Here is a 19,631-nt window from a genome sequence, read left to right on the forward strand (position 1 = left end):
TAGGCTAATTTGACTTGTTACATTATTTCTCACTTAGTCATTACACTTCGTTAACAACAATTGCTCAATGTGTAGGCAGCAGTACAGTGGTAGAGAGTATACAGCCGTTCCTTTCATTCAGTACCAAAAAAAAAAAAAAAAGGGGTACCCTCATTGCTGAAAAATAGTCCCTGCTACAGTCCCCCAGCATCCAAGCACACACTTGAGCCCGTCCACGGAGCTGTGTACTGCCGCACCGGCTCCGTATGTCTCCACAGCAGTGCCTTTACCCTAAAATACCTCCTCATGTATAGAGAAAGGTGAAGCATGCCGCAGTATTTGTAGTGCTTCCGTGCCTCCGTTCCGCACCTTATCCGTGATGCGGTGAGCACATGGCCGGTGCCCGCACATTGCAAACCGCAATACGGGCCACGAGCAACAACGGCCTTGTGCATGAGGCCAAAACATAGCTGTAATATGGGCATCTGTTTGAGCCCTTAAAGGAATTCTCCAGGATTTTACTATTGATGACCAGTGATGGTCAGTTCACAGTGTTCGCCAGCGAACACATGAAGGCTGTCATCTTGACTCACCCGTCCGGCGATGCACAGGTAAGCCCTTACCTGTGCCGCGAGGCGGTCTGAAATCAAATGCGGTCACCGGGAGCAGGCAGTTCCGAGAACAGCCCGATGAAGGCCCCCGGCGGCTGTTCTCGGAACTACCTGCTCCCGGTGACCGCATTTGATTTCAGACCGGCTGGCAAACACTGCAAACTGACCATCACTGTTGATGACCTATCCTCAAGATAGGTCATCAGCATCTGATCCGTGAGACTGACACCTCGCACCCTCGCCAATCAGCCCCAGAACTACACAGCTCCGTCGACTGAACCCGAAGATTTCAGCAGGACCCCCTGACAATCTAGTATAGGAATGTCATGACTCTCCCTCCATAGCAGATGTTGAGGGAAAAAAGGATCAGGCATGTTGGGTTTCAACATGCCCGATCCTTCGTTCTCCCCGGAGATGAGCTGCCAGAGCTTATTCCTCTCCTCTGATGTTGTGCAGACCTATGTACTATAATGTGCCGTGCTCTCATTCAGTTTTTCTTTCATTCTCTCGCAGTTTTCAAATCGTTGGACATGTCCCGTTCTGTGTCTGTCACCGCTGCTGGCCAGTGCCGACTCTCGCCTCTAATCCAAGTCATACTAGACTGCAGCCACTTGTATGACTACACTGTGAAACTCCTCTTCAAACTTCACTCTTGTGAGTATTCAGTAGGCTAGAAAGATGGAATGAAAAAGCTGAACTTTTTATAAATGTGCTGTATTGATAAAGATCGCTGGGTCGCTGGTTGACTGCGAAATCCAATTTGCCATTCATATTATTTTAATTATCCACTATTTTATGGTCTCCGTATTTCTGCTCTAAGGCTCCATTCACACATCCGCAATTCCATTCCGCATTTTGCGGAACGGAATTGCGGACCCATACATTTCTATGGGGCTGCACGATGTGCGGCCCCGATCGGAATTGCAGACCCGGAACCTATTCTTGTCCGCAAAATGCGGAACGCACATTGCCGCTGTCCGTGTTTTGCGGATCCACGGATTGCGGACAAGAATAGGACATGTTCTATTTTTTTCAGGATCGGAATTGCGGACCCAGAAGTGTATGGGTCTGCAATTCCGTTCCGCAAAATGCGGAATGGAATTGCGGATGTGTGAATGGAGCCTAACAGTCTCAATATGAATTTTCAGGAATAAAAATACAGCGCCACCTAGTGACTCAAGTGCACATAATATACTGTTTGGTGAAGAGGATATTATTCCCAGAATCTATTAAAGGCCTCACCATGTAGAGAAAGTTAGCACAAGGCACTTACTAATGTATTGTGATTGTCCATGTTGCCTCCTTTGCTGGCTGGATTCATTTTCCCATCACATCATACACTGCTCATATCCAAGGATTACCATCATTGTGGCGTAAAAAAGTTGCACATTATGGCGCAAGTGCCTTGTAGTAACTTTGTCTTCATGATAAACGCCATTTGCTGAAGTGAGACAACCCCTTTAATTTTCTCTGAAGCAAGCTAATTAAAGGGTTTCTGCCACAAGCTACTTTTTCCTCTAAAGTGTATTCTTATCAATTACTCTAGCACACATTCCTCTTTGGATTGTTTTTTTTTTTTTTGTTTGTTTTTCAGTTTTTTTTTCAAGTTTACCTCATTTGTGGTTTTCTCTTATCCCCCATGCTTGAATCCTACTTCCTGGTTTGTCATGTGACTGCTGTCCCATCATGCCTTAGTGCAGTGAGATCTGACCTGACATCAGCAGATCATGTGACTCTAACCACACCCCTTGTTCTTATCAATGAGGCTTCTTGTGTCCTACATTATGAGCCTCAAATGCAGGATGTATCCAACAGCAACTGAAAATAGAACCTGATTTGCCGCAGGGTACAATGGTAGCCTAATAACCTTAGAATAAGGCCTCATGCACACGAACATATTTTCTTTCCGTGTCCGTTCCGTTTTGTTTTTTTTGCAGACCGTACGCAGAACCATTCACTTCAACGGGGTCCCCCAAAAAAACTGAAGTTACTCCGTGTGCATTCCGTTTCTGTACGTCCGTATTTCCGTTCTGCAAAAAAATAGAACATGTCCTATTATTGTCCGCACTACGGACAAGGATAGTAAAGTTCTATGAAGGGCCAGCTGTTCCATTCTGCAAAATACGGAATGCACACGGATGTCATCCGTATTTTTGGCGGATCTGTTTTTTGCGGACCGCAAAATACATACGTTCGTGTGCATGAGCCCTAAGGCTATTTTGATAAATGCTGATATTTGGGGAAGGTGATATAACAGCGATATCTGTTGGGGGGGGGGGGCACATTTATATTAGTGGCACAACACCTTTATCCTGTCAGTATATTTTGCTGTGTCGGAAGAAGCGGACACAAACAAGGAGAGAACATACAGACTCCATGCAGATGTTGTCCTTGGTGGGATCAAGCCCAGCGAGGCGCCTTATTCTGCTTCTAGAGGTTTCTTCCTCAATACAACATATTACATTTTTAGTGTGCCTTTGGGGGGAATAAGCCTCAACCAAACTTGGCCTACATTCATCTAATTTTTATAGGAACCGTTAGAGAATTTTTGCAGGTTTTACTGAAAATATGTTCCCAATATTCATGGTGACAGAATATGCAGTATTGGGACTAACAATCGCTCCCATTGCAGCACTTTCCATACACTTAATAAATAGACTCTTATAAAATAGACACCTATAAATTACATGTAATAAATAGAGCTAATAAATATGCTTGTGTGAATGGGGAAATTCTGATATAAAAGCTTCTGTCTGGTCTTAACAACGGTTCAGGATGACGCTGACAAGAACACAAGATCTGACTAGCAATCTTGTGCACTATTAGGGTCCATTCACACGTCCGTATGAGTTTTGCGGATTCGCAAAACACGGACATCGGCAACACACGTTCCGCATTTTGCGGACCGCACATCGCCGGCACTCTCATAGAAAATACCTTTTCTTCTCCACAATTGCAGACAAGAATAGGACATGTTCTATTTTTTTGCAGAACGGAAGTGCAGATCCGCAAATGCGGATGTAGACAGCACATTCCGGCCCCATTGAAAATGAATGGGGACACACCTGTTCCGCAAAATTGCGGAACGGATGCGGACCCATTTTGCGGACGTGTGAATGGACCCTTAGGACATACGGACATCATGATCCCCAATGAGCCACTCTGTACAAGAGGCTCCCGCTCAGTTGGACCCTGCTTTACAACCATAGCTATGTATTGCTGCTTTTCTTAACAAATGTGGCTTCCCTGATAACGGACGTCAGGAGGTAGAGACATTGGACTCAGCTTCCAGTTAAAGAGGACCTTTCATGTTTTTTTTTAAACCTACTAACTTATGAAGTAGTCCCTCTTCTGCAGATGTTCAACTCTTTTTTTTTAAATATTTTCTGATAGACCCCCTCCGTTGCGCCGCTATGCCCCTCTTTGATTTACCAAATCTCGCGAGAACAATTCCTGCTGTGAAGCAGTCCACTGCGATTGGACAGTGTCACAGTCAGGGAGAAGATGACGTCCACTGAGGAGAGCTGAGGTCTCCTCCTCCCTGCACTGATGGTCCTAATTAGCTTATTTGGCACCAGAAAGCAAAGAGCGTCATAGCAGTGCAACGGAAGGGTCTGTAAGAATGAAAAAAAAAAGATTGAGCGTCTGCAGCAGGCGGACTACTTCATAATGTAGTAGGTTAAAAAAAACGAAGAAAGTTCCTCTTTAAAATAGGAATTGTCTCCCCTTTAAAGGTTTTCTTGAAATAGCGTGAAACTAGCCTATCATTATGTTTCGATAAGACGTTTCCTCCCGTCTAAATAATGGAAGTGACAAAAAATTGATGCAAAATGAGAAAATAAAGTATGTTTGCTTTTTTTCGGATCAGAAGAACGGAAAACACAAGTGTGATGTGAAGGTGGCCTTAGCTGAGCGAGCCCTACAAGGCATGGTGCCTGGCTAACAGTGAATTTCCTGATGACAGGCTCCCTATAAAGGCACCAAGGTCAAACTTCTCCTTCTATTTGGGAAGTGTTTGTTACAAAGGAATCTGAACGAGATCTGTGCAATGTCAGATTCAGGAGTATCTGTCACGTCTGTAAAACGTGTTTTAATCCTTTGACCGTCCCCGTCCTTCATGTCCATCTGTACCTCAGTCAGTTCTGCAGAATATAAAAATTTGAATTGATTCTCAGGAGCGCTACCAGGAAAAAGCGAGGGCGAAACGTGTCAGTTCAGTAATCTGCAAGTCTCTTCTGGTAAATACCAGTCATACATGACCGCAATCAATAGCCGGTCTCTTGACGTAACCCCTTATGTGATGGACAAGACTGTGAGGCATCGGGGAACCATAAGCATTGAAAGGGTTTTCCAGAGGGGAAGAAATGAAGAATAGGTCACAAAGGGTTCAAAAGAAATGTATAATCATTACTTGCCTCGCTGATTCTCCCACCGCTGGTCCCCGATGCACTTCACTTCCTGGTGTCGGCTTGACACATCGGAAATACCCTTAACGCTAGGCGTATGTTCACACATTACGGAAATGCTGCCGATTTTTCATGCTGATTTGAAGGCAGGAAGTCTACATCAGAACACATTTGCAGCAAAGCGGATGAGAGTTTAAAGTGCACCTGTCGCCATGCGGTGCAATCGGAAGGAGAGCCACCTCCTCTTCAAACAGCTGATCGGCGGGGTGGTGGGTGGCAGATCCTCACCGATCAGATACTGATGAATCATCAATACAACCTTTAAAGGGATTTCCTGGTACATAGAAATTGATGGCCCATTCTCAGGATAAGTCACCAATTTCAGATCTGTGTGTGTCTGACCCCCCCCACACCACCACATGCAGATGCTATACAATGGATGGAAGGCTTCATCCACTGTATAGTGACTGTGCAAGGGCACTGGGAGCTGAGCTATGGTACGCTGGCACCAGATACTACTGATCAGTGGGGGTGCCCCTGGTGTGGGACTCCCACCACCCTATATAAATCTCTGCTCAGCTTAGGACTCCAGTGGACAGTCCTACTTAGTGATTGTGCACACTGAGATAGCTGAGACCGCCCACTGGACTCCTAAGCCCCCAATAGCATAGATGTAAATGAATAAGATACAAGATATTCTGAACCCTTTCCCACGTCCCATATTCGGGTGCCTTCACATGTGGTAGAAAAATCTGCCATGAAATACCCAGGTGCAGATTTTTGCAAAGGGGTAGATTTTGGTACGGATTTTTATGTGCGGATTTCCGTGTTGACACCCCGCGCCAGCACATCGTGAACGAGGGCAGGGACTGACACTTTCCAACCCTGTAGAATAAAACGAGAGAAGTCTTTATGCTGGGTACTTTCTGGAGGCACACGACCGTTTCAATTTTTGCGCTCCTCAAATCGCAAACCATGGGTACCGGCCGTGTGCATCCTGCATTTTCCCTTCCACAGGTCTTAAATGGGTGATTTTTTTAAGCCAGAATATAACAGCAGTATTTAAAGCTTGTATTGGACTCTGTTAAAAATGTCTATTCTTGTCCGGAAAACGGACAGGAATTGGACATGTTCTATTTTTTGTGGGGCTGCTGAACAGAAATACGCTGTGTGCTCTCTGCACTTTTTGTGGCCCTATTGAAATGCGGATCGGATGTGGACCGTCGTGTGCATGAGGCCAAAGGTTACCTGCACTCGGGTGCGGGCTGTGTAACAGAAATTCTGTCTTGCATTTTTTCAGAACAAACACGTGTTACTTGAGGTTTTTAGTGCGGTTTTGCTGCAGATCTCACCCTTAGGGCTCATGCCCACGAGCGTACTTGCCCAATATATGGGCACTGGCGTGGTGCGGATGCAGACCCAATGACTGAAATGGGTCCGCAATCCACAACATACGTCCGAAGATAGAACTTCACCTATCTTTTGCGGAGGCACGGATCGGAAGCCCATAGAAGCACACCATCCAATGCAAAAAGAGCAACAAGTGCAACATTTGGCCGTATGTTGCAGATCGCAGACCCATTCAAGTCAACGGGTCCGCATCCGCAAATAGAGTTCACACGGCCAGTGCCCATGCATTGCCAACCGCAATTTGCGGTCATGGGACCTTTCGCTCATGGGCATGAGCCCTGATATTAAAAAGGGTGAAATCCACACACAAAAATAAATAAAAAAGAATTGAAAAGATGCAGATTTTTGCACAGAGCAAAAAAGCAAAGCATACGTGAGATTTACTGATACTGTATTATACAGAGTTTTTCCGTATAAGAATCCACGTGTAATCCTCATGGTGTGCCGGTAGCCCTTCTGCTTTATACCAGACTGCACTGCATCTTCATGGTGACAGGTTCCCTCTAATAAATCACATCCACGCACTGTGGGGAAAAAACGAAGTAGAAATTGACCTGCAGCTCGGATATTAGATCTGCAATGTGATCCTCCTTCTTGTGGATTCTCACCGCAAATTTCACCCCTTTCAATGTAGCAGAGTGAAATCCTGGGTGTATCTGCTGCAACATCGTGACAACATCCTCTTGTAATAAACGTGGATTTGCAGTAAAATTGATCCCCCTCTAACGCAGTTTGAACCGGGGTGGGGGGTGCAGCCTGGTGTAACGTGTCTGCAGCAGATGACAGTGTTTCCAGTAAATAACACAATAGGTCAGGATGCTGCTGAGATGCTTCCTAAAACTGTAAATTGTCTTTCAGGCCTTCCTACGGACACATTACAGGGTCACCGAGATCGTTTTATGGAACAGTTTCAAAAGTAAGTATAGAAATGTGAAATTTGGGCCTCTTTCACACTACCGTATGGCTATTTCAGTGTTTTGCGATCCGTTTTTCACGAATCCGTTGTTCCGGTTTTTTTTTCTGTTGTGTTTCTGTTTTTCTGTTCCGTTTTTCCGTATGGCATATACAGTATACAGTAATTACATAGAACAAACTGGACTGGGCATAACATTTTCAGTAGATGGTTCCGCAAAAAAAAACGGAACGGATACGGAAGACATACGGATGCATTTCCATATGCATTCCGTTTTTTTGCAGACCCATTGACTTTAATGGAGCCACGGAACGTGATTTGCGGCCAAATATAGGACATGTTCTATCTTTGCACAGAACGGAGATACGGAAACAATGAAATGGAATTCATATGGAGTACATTCCGGTTTTTTTGCAGACCCATTGAAATGAATAGTTCCATATACGGACCGTATACAGAACGCAAAAAACGGCCTGCAAAACGGAAAATAAAAACGGTAGTGTGAAAGAGGCCTTAGGGTGATTAAAGGTTGTAAAGATTTAACGTCTCTTGTTCTAGAACATGCATCCTCAAACTGCGGCCCTCCGGCTGTTGCAAAACTACAACTCCCAGCATGCCCGAACAGCCTACAGGTATCAGCCTACAGCGGGGCATTGTGGGAGTTGTAGTTTTACAACAGCTGGAGGGCCGCAGTTTGAGGATGCCTGTTCTATAGGATTAGAAAAATCCTGACTATTTTCTTCCAAAATCTGTGCCGCACCCGTCCACAGGTTGTGTGCAGTATTGCTGATCAGCCACGTTCATTACAGTGGAGCTGAGCTGCAGTACCAGACAAATCCCATGGACTGGACTGGTGCTGTTTGTGGCAGAAAGCGTCCATGTTTTGTACAACCTCCGTCCATAGGTCCTATGGCAAATTGACATCATGAAGGAGCACTTGGTGCAACAATGTATGATGCTGACTTGACTTGTAATATTACTGCGCCATCAGCTTCCTCTGTCAATGACAGCGAGCATCAATGTTCAGCACCTGGATTCTTGAGCTAGGTGCCAGAATAAAAGGGGTTGCCCTACGTAGACATTTCATCTAGTCCATATATGTATGGAACGTCGAACGCAATGGACCTGGTTACATTAAGGAGTTATGGGGGACACAGCATTATCTCCTATGCTGCCGTTTCTGAGGGCTGCATGGGATAGAAGAAGAGAGGCTGATGGGAAAGAGAACCAGCGTGGTAGCGCAGCCCTTGTAAAGAGTTAAAAGTAATTAAAGTCATTACACAGAAGTGCAAGTTATTCCGAGGAATTCAATTTCCCTGGTCCATTACTGCTCGTTATAGCCTGGACTCCCCCTGTGATGTGTCATTTTGTGGGAAAATATTCAGTTTCTCTGTATTCACACTCAAACAAGGAAGGAAGGTTGTCAGTCAGTTAATTACTTCACCCGCTGCACTCGAGCTTAAAGGGGTTGTCCACATTTTTTTTTAAATCCCCCCTTCCACCCAATGAGAACCGTACTTATCCTGCTTCCCGCTGCTTGGTTCCTGTCTTCACTGCGCTTCTGGTCCCCGCATGTAAACCTCCTGCATGGACGGTGTCACGTTTGCAAGAACTGCATTGCAAGAACACAAATGCATTGCAAGAACGGATCCGTCTTGTATCTTTTTTCAAATTTTTACCAGTCTGTGCATGCGCAGACCGGAAGGACGGATCCGGCATTCCGGTATTTTGAATGCTGGATCCGGCACTACTACATTCCTATGGGGAAAAATGCCGGATCCGGCATTCAGGCAAGTGTGCCGTTTTTTTCGCCGGAGATAAAACTGTAGCATGCTGCGGTTTTATCTTTTGCCTGATCAGTCAAAATGACTGAACTGAAGACATCCTGATGCATCCTGAACGGATTACTCTCCATTCAGAATGCATTAGGATAAAACTGAACAGTTCTCTTCCGGTATAGAGCCCCTAGGACGGAACTCTATGGGTACTTTTACACTTGCAGCAGGACGGATCCAACAGGCTGTTCACCCTGTCGGATCCGTCTTTCCCCTATTTCACCGGACCGCCGCTCCGTCCCCATTGAATATAATGGGGATGGGGGCTGATCTCCGGCGCAGCACGGTAGTGCACGGCGAAAGGCTGCTGGAATAAAAGTCCTGCATGTCCAACTTTTTAGTCCGGCGGCCTCTCACCACGAACTGCCGTACTGCGCCGGAGCTCCGCCCCGTCCCCATTATAGTCAATGGTGACGGAACGACGGCACGGCGATATAGTGGAAGGACGGATCCGACAGGGTGAACAGCCTGTTGGATCCGTCCTGCCGCAAGTGTGAAAGTACCCTATGCCGGAAAAGAAAAACGCTAGTGTGAAAGTACCCTAAGTATAGTTCTCTTCACAGGTCCCTCTGGGCGGAGGATTTTGGACAACCTCTTTAAAGTACATTTATAGCACCGGGGACTAGAAGTTAAAGCGAAGTGTCATAAATGGATTAATTGTCCCAGGCAGTGTAAACTTGATCACGCCTGGACCTGTCAATCAAAGTGCAGAGGAGGCGGTAGTTGCAGAGAGAGCAGAGCCTCTAGGTGTAATGGCTACACCCCTGTTGCTCCTAGAGGCTCATTTGCATATATATATATATATAAACCATCATTATTCTCAGCAATGTGGACACATAGGAACATGGGACTAACACAGATGTCTTCAGCTGCCAAGCGCACATGTAACAGGTCAGACATTGTCATAGGTACAAACCTGCTGACAGATGCCCTTCAACAGCTGAGAATGAAATACCCCTTTAATGACACTAGATTCAGTATTTTATTGCTTGAGAAACATTGCCTTGTAGTGATTGGTCTGACCACAATATGTTCCCCAATGACCAGTTAGACAGCTTTTTCTTCTAGACATCTACAATCTGATCTTTGCACCATTTATGATGTATAGGAAGAACATTTTCACTGGAACTGCCCTTTAAATTTAAAGTATTTTCCGCCCTTTTACCCGCCGCTAACAGTTATGACTCGTGGTATCGGGGGTGATATGAATAGAGCAAATTATTTTCTTTTCATTGGGAATGTAATTCTTGACAATATTTTACTCATAGGTTGAAGGATTTGTTTTACCGTTCGAGTAACCTGCAATACTTCAAGCGTCTACTACAGATCCCACAGCTTCCAGAGGTAAGAAGATTTTTTATGTCTTAAGATCCAGGAGCGAACAATGGCTGGAAATATGAATTTTCAATTGAATCATCCAAAAGATGATTGAAGTTTGAAAACAAAATTATATTTGCAATGCGTCAGACAGGTTTTTGCTCTCTGCACTGTAAGCTCCAAGTAGCAGTTTCGTGACAATAAATGAGGCTCGGAAATAATTTTGCTGCGCTTTTGTTTTTTTCACCAATGCACACCTTCCAGCATTGTAAGATTAGTAGATACATATCACTAGCATTTCCACACAAAACTTTTTGAATCCGTTCTTCAATAATAAACCCCCAAATAGCTCTAAAGGCTAAAATATGACTCCCATGTTCTTACTTTCCTACTGTATATTCACTCTTAACGGCAACTAATCTCAAATTTAATTAAGCATAATTATTAATGTATTGTATAAAAAATATTACTGCTATTTCTTGTTTTGAAAGGATTGTGTTAGTTGTTTTTACCAGGTACAAATGCTGACAGCACGAGGTAGGGGACAGGAGGATAAACATACATTTTGCTGAGCTTTTATTAACAGGAGTAGTGTAAATAAGAATTTTTATTCTGCCGGGTACTGCTCCTGCAAGTGTACTGGAGGAGGTGCTTCACTGTAAAGGGCTTTCTGCATTGAGTTGCTTCACATCCCCTCCCCTCTGCTCTAAGTGACAACCGTAGCATCCAACATGGAGAGCCCTACAGCTGTCACTTAGAGCAGAGGGGAAGGGTTGTGAAGTACTTGCAGAAGTAGAGTCTGGCAGAATAAAACATCATTTTCACACTACTCCTGATACTAAAAGCTCTGAAAAATCTATGTTTATCCTGCTCTTCCTGTTCCCTACTTAGTGCTGTCAGCAGTTTTGCATAGTCTAAACTGCAAATAGTCTCCCTTTAAAACTTTTCCGGAGATGCCATATCTGACACACAAACTTTTTCCTGTATCATCTGTATAAAGAGTGCTACAAGGGGGTATGTAATTTATGGGAGCTGCAATGACTGGGAGGTAATGGTCAGAAAAGGGTCAATAGACAGTCTCCATGAAGTGATAGAGCACTGCCCCTCCCAAGAGTTCAGGGAATGACAGGGGAGCTCCATGCAGAGTCTTAGATGTGTATAGTGTTACTTACTATCCTGCCTTATTTAGGCCTTCAGCAGTACACTAGAGCTGTCATTCTAATGGTAATGAGATGACTCTACTGACTCTGTCCGAGTCTATACAACAAAGTTGAAAGGTGAAAGGCAGCTTATTGTATGTGCTCCAATGGTGAGTGTGTAAACTGAAATATTTTAAGGAATACCCTATATCCTTATGGTTAAAAAAAAAACCTTGACCTCTGTCCAGTGGAGGGTGCTGGCAAAGTCTAGTGCTCAGGGAAGTGTCAGTCAAGCCTGGAATGGCAGGGTTGGAACGCTGACTGCATGACTCTTCATATCATGACTGTTGAATGCTAATTTAATTATAATATGGTGGTATTGTTTTTTCTGCAATTTGGCATACAGGGTTTTGTTTAGTAACATTAGCAAGTCATTTAACAAGGCACAGTGGTGGTTAAGGGTAAAAATGAGCTGGCAGGTTCACCTTAGGTGCTGTATCGGTGTCAGTCTTTAGTTATAGGTATTATTGTCCACTCTTCTCTTCTAGAACCCACCAAACTTCTTGAGAGCTTCTGCCTTATCTGAGCACATTAGTCCGGTGGTTCTCATACCTACAGGAAACTCTCCCCCTGACAGCGAAACTTTGGTGGAGACTGATGATCTTGTTGGGATGGACTCGTCATCTCACCAGGTAAAAGGAACACATCAGATAATAGAAGGCTGCTATTGAAGGAGAGGTATTCTGGCGTCAGCAAATGTTATTGTGTGTGTAATGAAAAGCTCTAACATTTTTCTTATACTTTTACATGAATTGCTCACTACTTTTAAGACATCTGCTTGCTGTCATCAAATCTGTCCTTGAACCAGGGCAAACCTTTTAGGTTCTAAGAAAGTTTCCCTTGAATAACTGCAAGCAGAGATTTTGAAAACTGCAAAGAACTGATGCAACACAAAGACTGGAGAATTGTATAACTGTTTATTATACAAAATATAACCTTTATTTCTGAAATTGGAATACCCCTTTAAAGGGGTTCTTCAGGCTTTTAATATTAATTGCCTATCCTCAGGATAGGTAATCATTATCAGATGGGCGGGGGTCCGACACCCGGCACACCCACGATCAGCTGTATGAGAAGACCTGCCGTCTCCTGTCTCTCTTCCTGCTCACTGCTGCTTTGCCATAGACAGCTGATCAGCGAGGGTGGTCGATGTCGGACCCCCGCCCATCTGATATTGATTACCTATCCTGAGGATATGTCATCAATATTAAAAGTTGCAATAAAGGTTGAATTGGTCGTCGTGGGTGGTGCTCAGTGGTAAGTATAATGTAGAATCAAGACCAGGAAACCACGGCACTCAAGTGTAGTAGTGAATATTATTTATTCCATCCACAATTTATTAACAAGGAGCCATTGGCCAACGTTTCGGTCTATCCTAGACCTTGTTCACGGCCAGAGATGCGGCTGCCGTGAATCAATATTGAATCAATATTAAAAGCCCGGACAACATTCTGTGTTGTATATGTGTTCCTGGTCCGTCATCCATATTGCTTGTCTTCCAGAGTATGCCTGAAAATAAGTTTGACGATATATTTGGCAGCTCCTTCGGCAACGACCCTTTCAATTTCAGCAGCCAGAACGGCATGACCAGGGATGACAAGTAAGTGACTGACTGGTATGAGGGCATGTGTACAAATAATGTATAGACTGGGAGGGAGTGCCACCCCACAGGACCATCTATAGGTGGTACGTGGCTTCAAAGTAGGATTAATGGGATGCATAGTTTCAGTATTTTATGATCTGGGACCAGAACTTGGTTTATAGGACTGTAGCTACTCTGGTAAAACATCCAAGGAACTGTGTATAGGGATTTTGCATGTGCAGGTTATCAGAAGAAACAGAGTTACACCCATGTCAAGGCTTCAAGTCAAGTCTAACAAATGCATGGGGTTATTGTAAGGCTACTTTCACATCTGCGTTTTTGCCGGATCCAGTATGTATTCTGGTGCACTCCGTTCCGTTCAGTTCCATTTTGTCCCCATTGACAATGAATGGGGACAAAACTGAAGCGTTTTCCTCCGGTTTTGAGATCCTACGATGGATCTCCATACCTGAAAGGAAAACGCAGATGTGAAAGTAGTCTAACCTGTTCTTTTTGTTGGCCTTGAAATTGTAAAGCAGATGTAAAAGCCTTTCCCGCACATGGCAAATATGGACAGAAGGATATGCAGCCATATGATGAGTTCATAAGCATTCATTAAGATTTGCATTGCCTTACACAATTTCCAGGGGTCCTGTCTTTACAGTGTCCTCGTTAGGACATCCTCATAGTCAAATGTGTCTTTATTTATCTATTTTTAATTGTTTTAGCTTTGTGTTAATTTAATTTTTTTTCCTGTTACATGGTGTTGGATTTGTCATTGAGATTACTATAGTGATGACTATACAGCCACTGGGTTTTATCTAGCCTTGCCATAGAGCTTGATAGAACAAAGTTCATATGGGGTGGTCTTGTCTGGAGGACCTACTGCAAACCTCCTTATGTAACTTTTATTGGAAAATAATTGGAGTAGAAATTGTAATGTTTCCTGTAAGTGTATATACATGGACTATGCTGAGGCTATGCTTCTTCAGAAAAGGGTATACTATGGTCAATTTCATAGGAAGCCAGAAAACCATTCGTTACATTTTCGGAGTTTGTGAAGAAACAGTCAGATGAACCTAGGACTTCAGTGCTGCAAGGAGATATCGCCGATCACTGAGGCACTGTGCTAAACTATTAAAGTGTTACTACAAAAGTGACTGAATGAAGATGCTTCAATTTATATTCCTACTTATCTTTATATTGCGTGCTGTGATGTGTAGAAGATCTTCATTATCTGCTCAACCTTCTCTCATTCTCCTCAGAGATCGGCTCATAGAACAGCTCTATAAAGAAATTGCTATTCTACGAGGTGATTTTGGAAACTTCAAAGCAGAGGTAAGAGGTTTCACTGGATGCAAAAGCAAGTGTCAAACGAGGGGTCGTTTCCTTTGTGTAGGCTCGGTGCACCCGTTGATGTCACCTTAGCCATCATATATTGCCTTCCAGCAGTATTTCCTATGAGACGTTGGTCAGCTGCACATAGGGTTGAGCGGTAAACCGGTGTCAGTGATATATCGCGGTATTAAGAAACACCCATATGGCGATATCGCTGTTTCCTAATAACCGCAGTATTTTGTGACGTCATAGAAGCAGTCACATGTGCACTGACAGCTTCTAAATCTGTGGAGAAGGTAAATTGTTTCAGGAGCAGCAACACAAACGGCTTATGAAGAGCAAAAGTGGTGGATACGCAACAGCTGGGCAGGGGAACGCAGATCCAAAGCGGTCCAATGGCATGTAAAAAGAATGGAGGGCCACAGCAGCGTCTCACCAGAAAACTTCTTTATTCAGGAACACTCCTTTCCACAAGGCATATAAAAAGTAATTTACAGCAGCAACGTTTCGGCTACAAGTAGCCTTTGTCAAGCATGTTAACAAGTTAAAATCACAGCCTATAAGTAGCACATGATAGGTCCACCCACACCGCTAAGCAGCCAATAAGATACAAATTTATGTATAACACACCTGTGTATGAAAGCAATGGGAACCAATATGCTGAAATAGATTAGCCAGTTGTAACAGAATGTACCTATATAGGGCCATCACATATAGAGCTCCTCCGTCCCTCCAGCGTCCCATGGTCGGCAGTGCGCATGTCTGCATACGTCATCACATGCGCCACCACGAGGCAGCGCACGTGTGACGTGCCCAAGTGAATCCGAATGCATAGTCAACGCCGGACCACTAACATCATCAGGCGGCGGCCGACTGACGTCACAAGGCCACTCCCACCTGGCGTAACGGATTAGAATATGCATGAGGACTCAAGTGGGGCTGTGCATGGGGGGCGATCGCACCACTGTAATGACTAAACAGTGTGCAAAAAAACGCTCACCAAGGATAGCAGCAATAAAGCATAAACAGCGCACTGGCATTAATACTAGTGCAAGGAAGGAATAGGGAGATATGAAAAAACATATATATATATAGGTATCGCATAGGAACAGCAGGCATAAAAAAAACAGAGATCACTAAATATTAATGACAGAAAGTGTTTCCACTATGCACAGGTTCCCATTGATAAGTGATATATCATACATAGGTGTGTGTGGAAGAAACCACAGTAATCATCATAATGCTATAGAGCGGTGTGGTTAAGGCACAAAATTAAAAAAACACAAAGCAAAAAATACTTTAACAGAGGAGAAATATGAAATCAGCCATATAAAGAACATTTCTTGATTAAATCCAGAACTTAGCTGATACCAGCCACATTAAATTCTAGATTTAGACCAAATGGCTGTAGGGATTTCAGTGTGTAGATCCACTTGAGTTCCTTCTTCCTTAATATCGCGTCCCTATCACCCCCTCTCCGTAAGGGACCCACACTGTCAATAACTCTAAAGCGAAGCTGGTTAACAGAATGCCCCGCCTCCACGAAATGTTTCGCAACGGGCTTATCCATGTTCATCTTGCGTATGGTACTCTTATGTTTGTTAATACGTTCTCTAATCTCCATGGTGGTCTCTCCCACATAAATAAGGCTGCAGGGGCACTGGATGGCATAAATCACATCCCGTGACCTGCAAGTATAGTAGCCCTTGATTTTATATTTTTTCCCACTGTAAGGGTGGGAGAAGTATTCACCTTTGAGAACGTTACCACAATTACAGCAAGATAAACATGGATAAGTCCCGTTTTTGCGCGGTGCAAAAAGTTTTTGTATCGGTGACTGGCCACCTACATCGGATTTAACCAGTCTATCACGGAGGCTAGGGTTCCGTCTGTATGCCATCAACGGCGGGGACTTGAACTCTTCTATATCTGGCAAACCCCGTTGGAGTATATGCCATTCCTTTCTAAGGATGTTTGCAATGTTGCCACTATCCCGGCCGTAGATGGACACAAACGGAACCCTAGTCTCAGAGACCGCCTTTGTTGATTTCCGTAGTGCGGTGCACCTGTCAACCAGCCTCACCCTCCGTTTGGTACGAGTAAGTAGGGGTTTCGGGTAACCTCGTTCCAAGAAACGTGTGCACATTGTGTCAATCCTTTGTGCACACGCATCTTCGTCAGAGACAATTCTCTTCACCCTTAAGAGTTGGCTCCATGGAAGGGAGTCCAGCATTCTATGTGGGTGGTAGCTATCATGCATAAGTAGAGTGTTGCGGTCAGTAGGCTTCCGATAGAGGTCCGTAGCCAAAAGACCCTCCATCACATAGACTCGCACGTCAAGGAACTGCAACTCACTAGGAGAAACAGTTATAGTGAATTGCAGGCCCGGGACACCCGCATTCAAATGAAGATGAAAATTATCAAGTTCATTCATAGTGCCTGTCCAGATCATAAAAATGTCGTCGATGTAGCGCCACCAACATAGGACTCTCTCAGAAAAAGGGGAGTGATACACGAGTTTGTCCTCTACCTCAGCCATAAAGATGTTAGCGTAGGTGGGGGCCACATTGGACCCCATGGCCACACCCCGCTGTTGCTGATAGAAGGTGTCCCCGAAGAGGAAGTAACTCCTCTTCAGGACCACCTCCAAGAGGCGGAGGACAAATCGGCACACATCCGGGGAGAGCCCCATGTCGGATAGGGCCACATCGACGACATTTAACCCATATGTATGGTCAATCGAAGTGTATAAAGACACTACATCGAAACTGACCAACAGAAATTGGGCGGGCAGTTGTAAATCCTGTAATTTAGAAAGAAAATGCCCAGTATCCTTGATATAGGATGGGGCGGAGGTCGCACGGACCTGCAATAACCTGTCCAGAAAGACAGACAATGGATTGAAGACCGAGCCCCTACCAGAGACAATCGGTCGACCCGGTGGGTCAATCAAACTCTTGTGAATCTTGGGGAGTATATATAGCATCGGGGTGATAGGGTGGGGCACCACAAGATATTGGTACAGACCATCATCTATAATGGAACTCTGTAGTGCCTCCTCCAATATCACCCCGATGTCACGCATGATATCCCATTTGGGATCACCGTGTAGTTTCTTATAAACCTCAAGATCACTCAATTGTCTGTCTATCTCTCCAATGTACATCGCAGTGTCCATAACGACCACCGCCCCACCCTTATCTGCAGGCTTAATGGTAATGCGGGTGTCTCGTTCCAACGACATGATAGCCTGTCGTTCAGGAATCGAGAGGTTGTTCCTACCACCAATGGGACTTAAAGATTCGATCTGTTTATGTACTATGTGAATGTACGATTCAACCACATGATTGGTATGAGGTGGTGAAAAGACACTGGGTTTCCTTAGTTGAAATTCTTTACATGTTAATAACGCTGTACTGTTATTACTAATCACAGGTGTTTTATTAGCTTCAACATTTTTAGATGCAAAAAAACATTTTAGGCGTAAATTTCTAAAGAAACGTTGTAGATCCAACTCTAGAGAAAACCAGTCTCTATCGACAGTAGGAGAGAAACTGAGTCCCCGACTCAATACCCGTGTCTGTACGGGGGTGAGTGGGACTGAGGAGATATTAATGACTAATTGTGTTATCTCCGTGGATTGCGTCTGGTCGATATCGCAGACATCGCTTGATTCTGAGGTGGCTTCCCTTTTACGTGGCCGATGGTGTTTTCTGCCACCCCGGCGACATCCCCGTCGCCTAGTTGACCTAAAAAAGGGGCAGACGTGGAGGGTTCATCAGTAGAGTCGGAGACGGTGGAGAAACCAAAATGATTGTGGTCAAACCTCTTGTTGCGCCTCCTCCTGGGCTTCCCTTGTGGCTGTTGATTGCGCCAATTATACACTTTTCCGGACTGGTAATCTTCCAGATCTCGGTGCCATTTTTCCCTTTTAATGCGCTCAGTTTCACTTCTGTGGCGTAGGGCTTGCTGTGCTATTTTATCAGTGTGTACCGTGTATTCCTCAACACTGGTCAAAGCCTGGATTTGCGCATTCAGCTCAATAATCACACCTTTAATTTTCTCCACCTCCTTGCACAAAAAGTCAATGTTGAGCAATATCAATTCAAAGGAATACTTGTTACTCACCGCCTCGAATTTCATACAGAAATCTGTATCGTTGGGAAAGAGGTTCGGTCGTAAATGAGAGCGTAAACCTCTCGGAATCCGGCGGTTCCTATAGTATTCTCTCAGAGTGCTCAGATGTAACTCCATCGTGGTCAGTCTTTTAGACTCCTGTTCACATTTACGCTTAAGCAGATCAATGGAGGGAGTGCTTAAGAAGGAGACATCACTGGATTCGGATCCAATCAATTTCAATATTTCATCCTCTGTGTACATATATGTCGTGGTGTTAGGGGTGTCCATGCTCTTACCCGAGCCTGGGGGTCCATCCATATTCACATAGAAGTGTAGACAGCAGGAATACTCCCCTGGTGCACGCTCCCCGGATCAAATTGTAGAGAAGGTAAATTGTTTCAGGAGCAGCAACACAAACGGCTTATGAAGAGCAAAAGTATCATGTGCTACTTATAGGCTGTGATTTTAACTTGTTAACATGCTTGACAAAGGCTACTTGTAGCCGAAACGTTGCTGCTGTAAATTACTTTTTATATGCCTTGTGGAAAGGAGTGTTCCTGAATAAAGAAGTTTTCTGGTGAGACGCTGCTGTGGCCCTCCATTCTTTTTACATGCCATTGGACCGCTTTGGATCTGCGTTCCCCTGCCCAGCTGTTGCGTATCCACCACTTTTGCTCTTCATAAGCCGTTTGTGTTGCTGCTCCTGAAACAATTTACCTTCTCTACAATTTGATCCGGGGAGCGTGCACCAGGGGAGTATTCCTGCTGTCTACACTTCTATGTGAATATGGATGGACCCCCAGGCTCGGGTAAGAGCATGGACACCCCTAACACCACGACATATATGTACACAGAGGATGAAATATTGAAATTGATTGGATCCGAATCCAGTGATGTCTCCTTCTTAAGCACTCCCTCCATT

General features: G+C 44.5%; 1 protein-coding gene across 1 annotated transcript in view; it reads left to right on the top strand.

Annotated features, from left to right (window-relative positions):
* The window catches only part of HIP1 (huntingtin interacting protein 1), a 146,336-nt gene that overhangs the window by 56,478 nt on the left and 70,227 nt on the right, over positions 1 to 19,631 (top strand). The window contains exons 8-13 of the mRNA XM_040423462.1: positions 1,104 to 1,244; positions 7,265 to 7,322; positions 10,423 to 10,498; positions 12,159 to 12,302; positions 13,173 to 13,270; positions 14,518 to 14,590. Coding sequence (XP_040279396.1) covers positions 1,104 to 1,244; positions 7,265 to 7,322; positions 10,423 to 10,498; positions 12,159 to 12,302; positions 13,173 to 13,270; positions 14,518 to 14,590 — 590 coding nt within the window. The remainder of the gene's footprint in view (positions 1 to 1,103; positions 1,245 to 7,264; positions 7,323 to 10,422; positions 10,499 to 12,158; positions 12,303 to 13,172; positions 13,271 to 14,517; positions 14,591 to 19,631) is intronic.

Source organism: Bufo bufo, chromosome 3, assembly GCF_905171765.1.
Source record: "Bufo bufo chromosome 3, aBufBuf1.1, whole genome shotgun sequence".
Classification (NCBI taxonomy): Eukaryota; Metazoa; Chordata; class Amphibia; order Anura; family Bufonidae; genus Bufo; species Bufo bufo.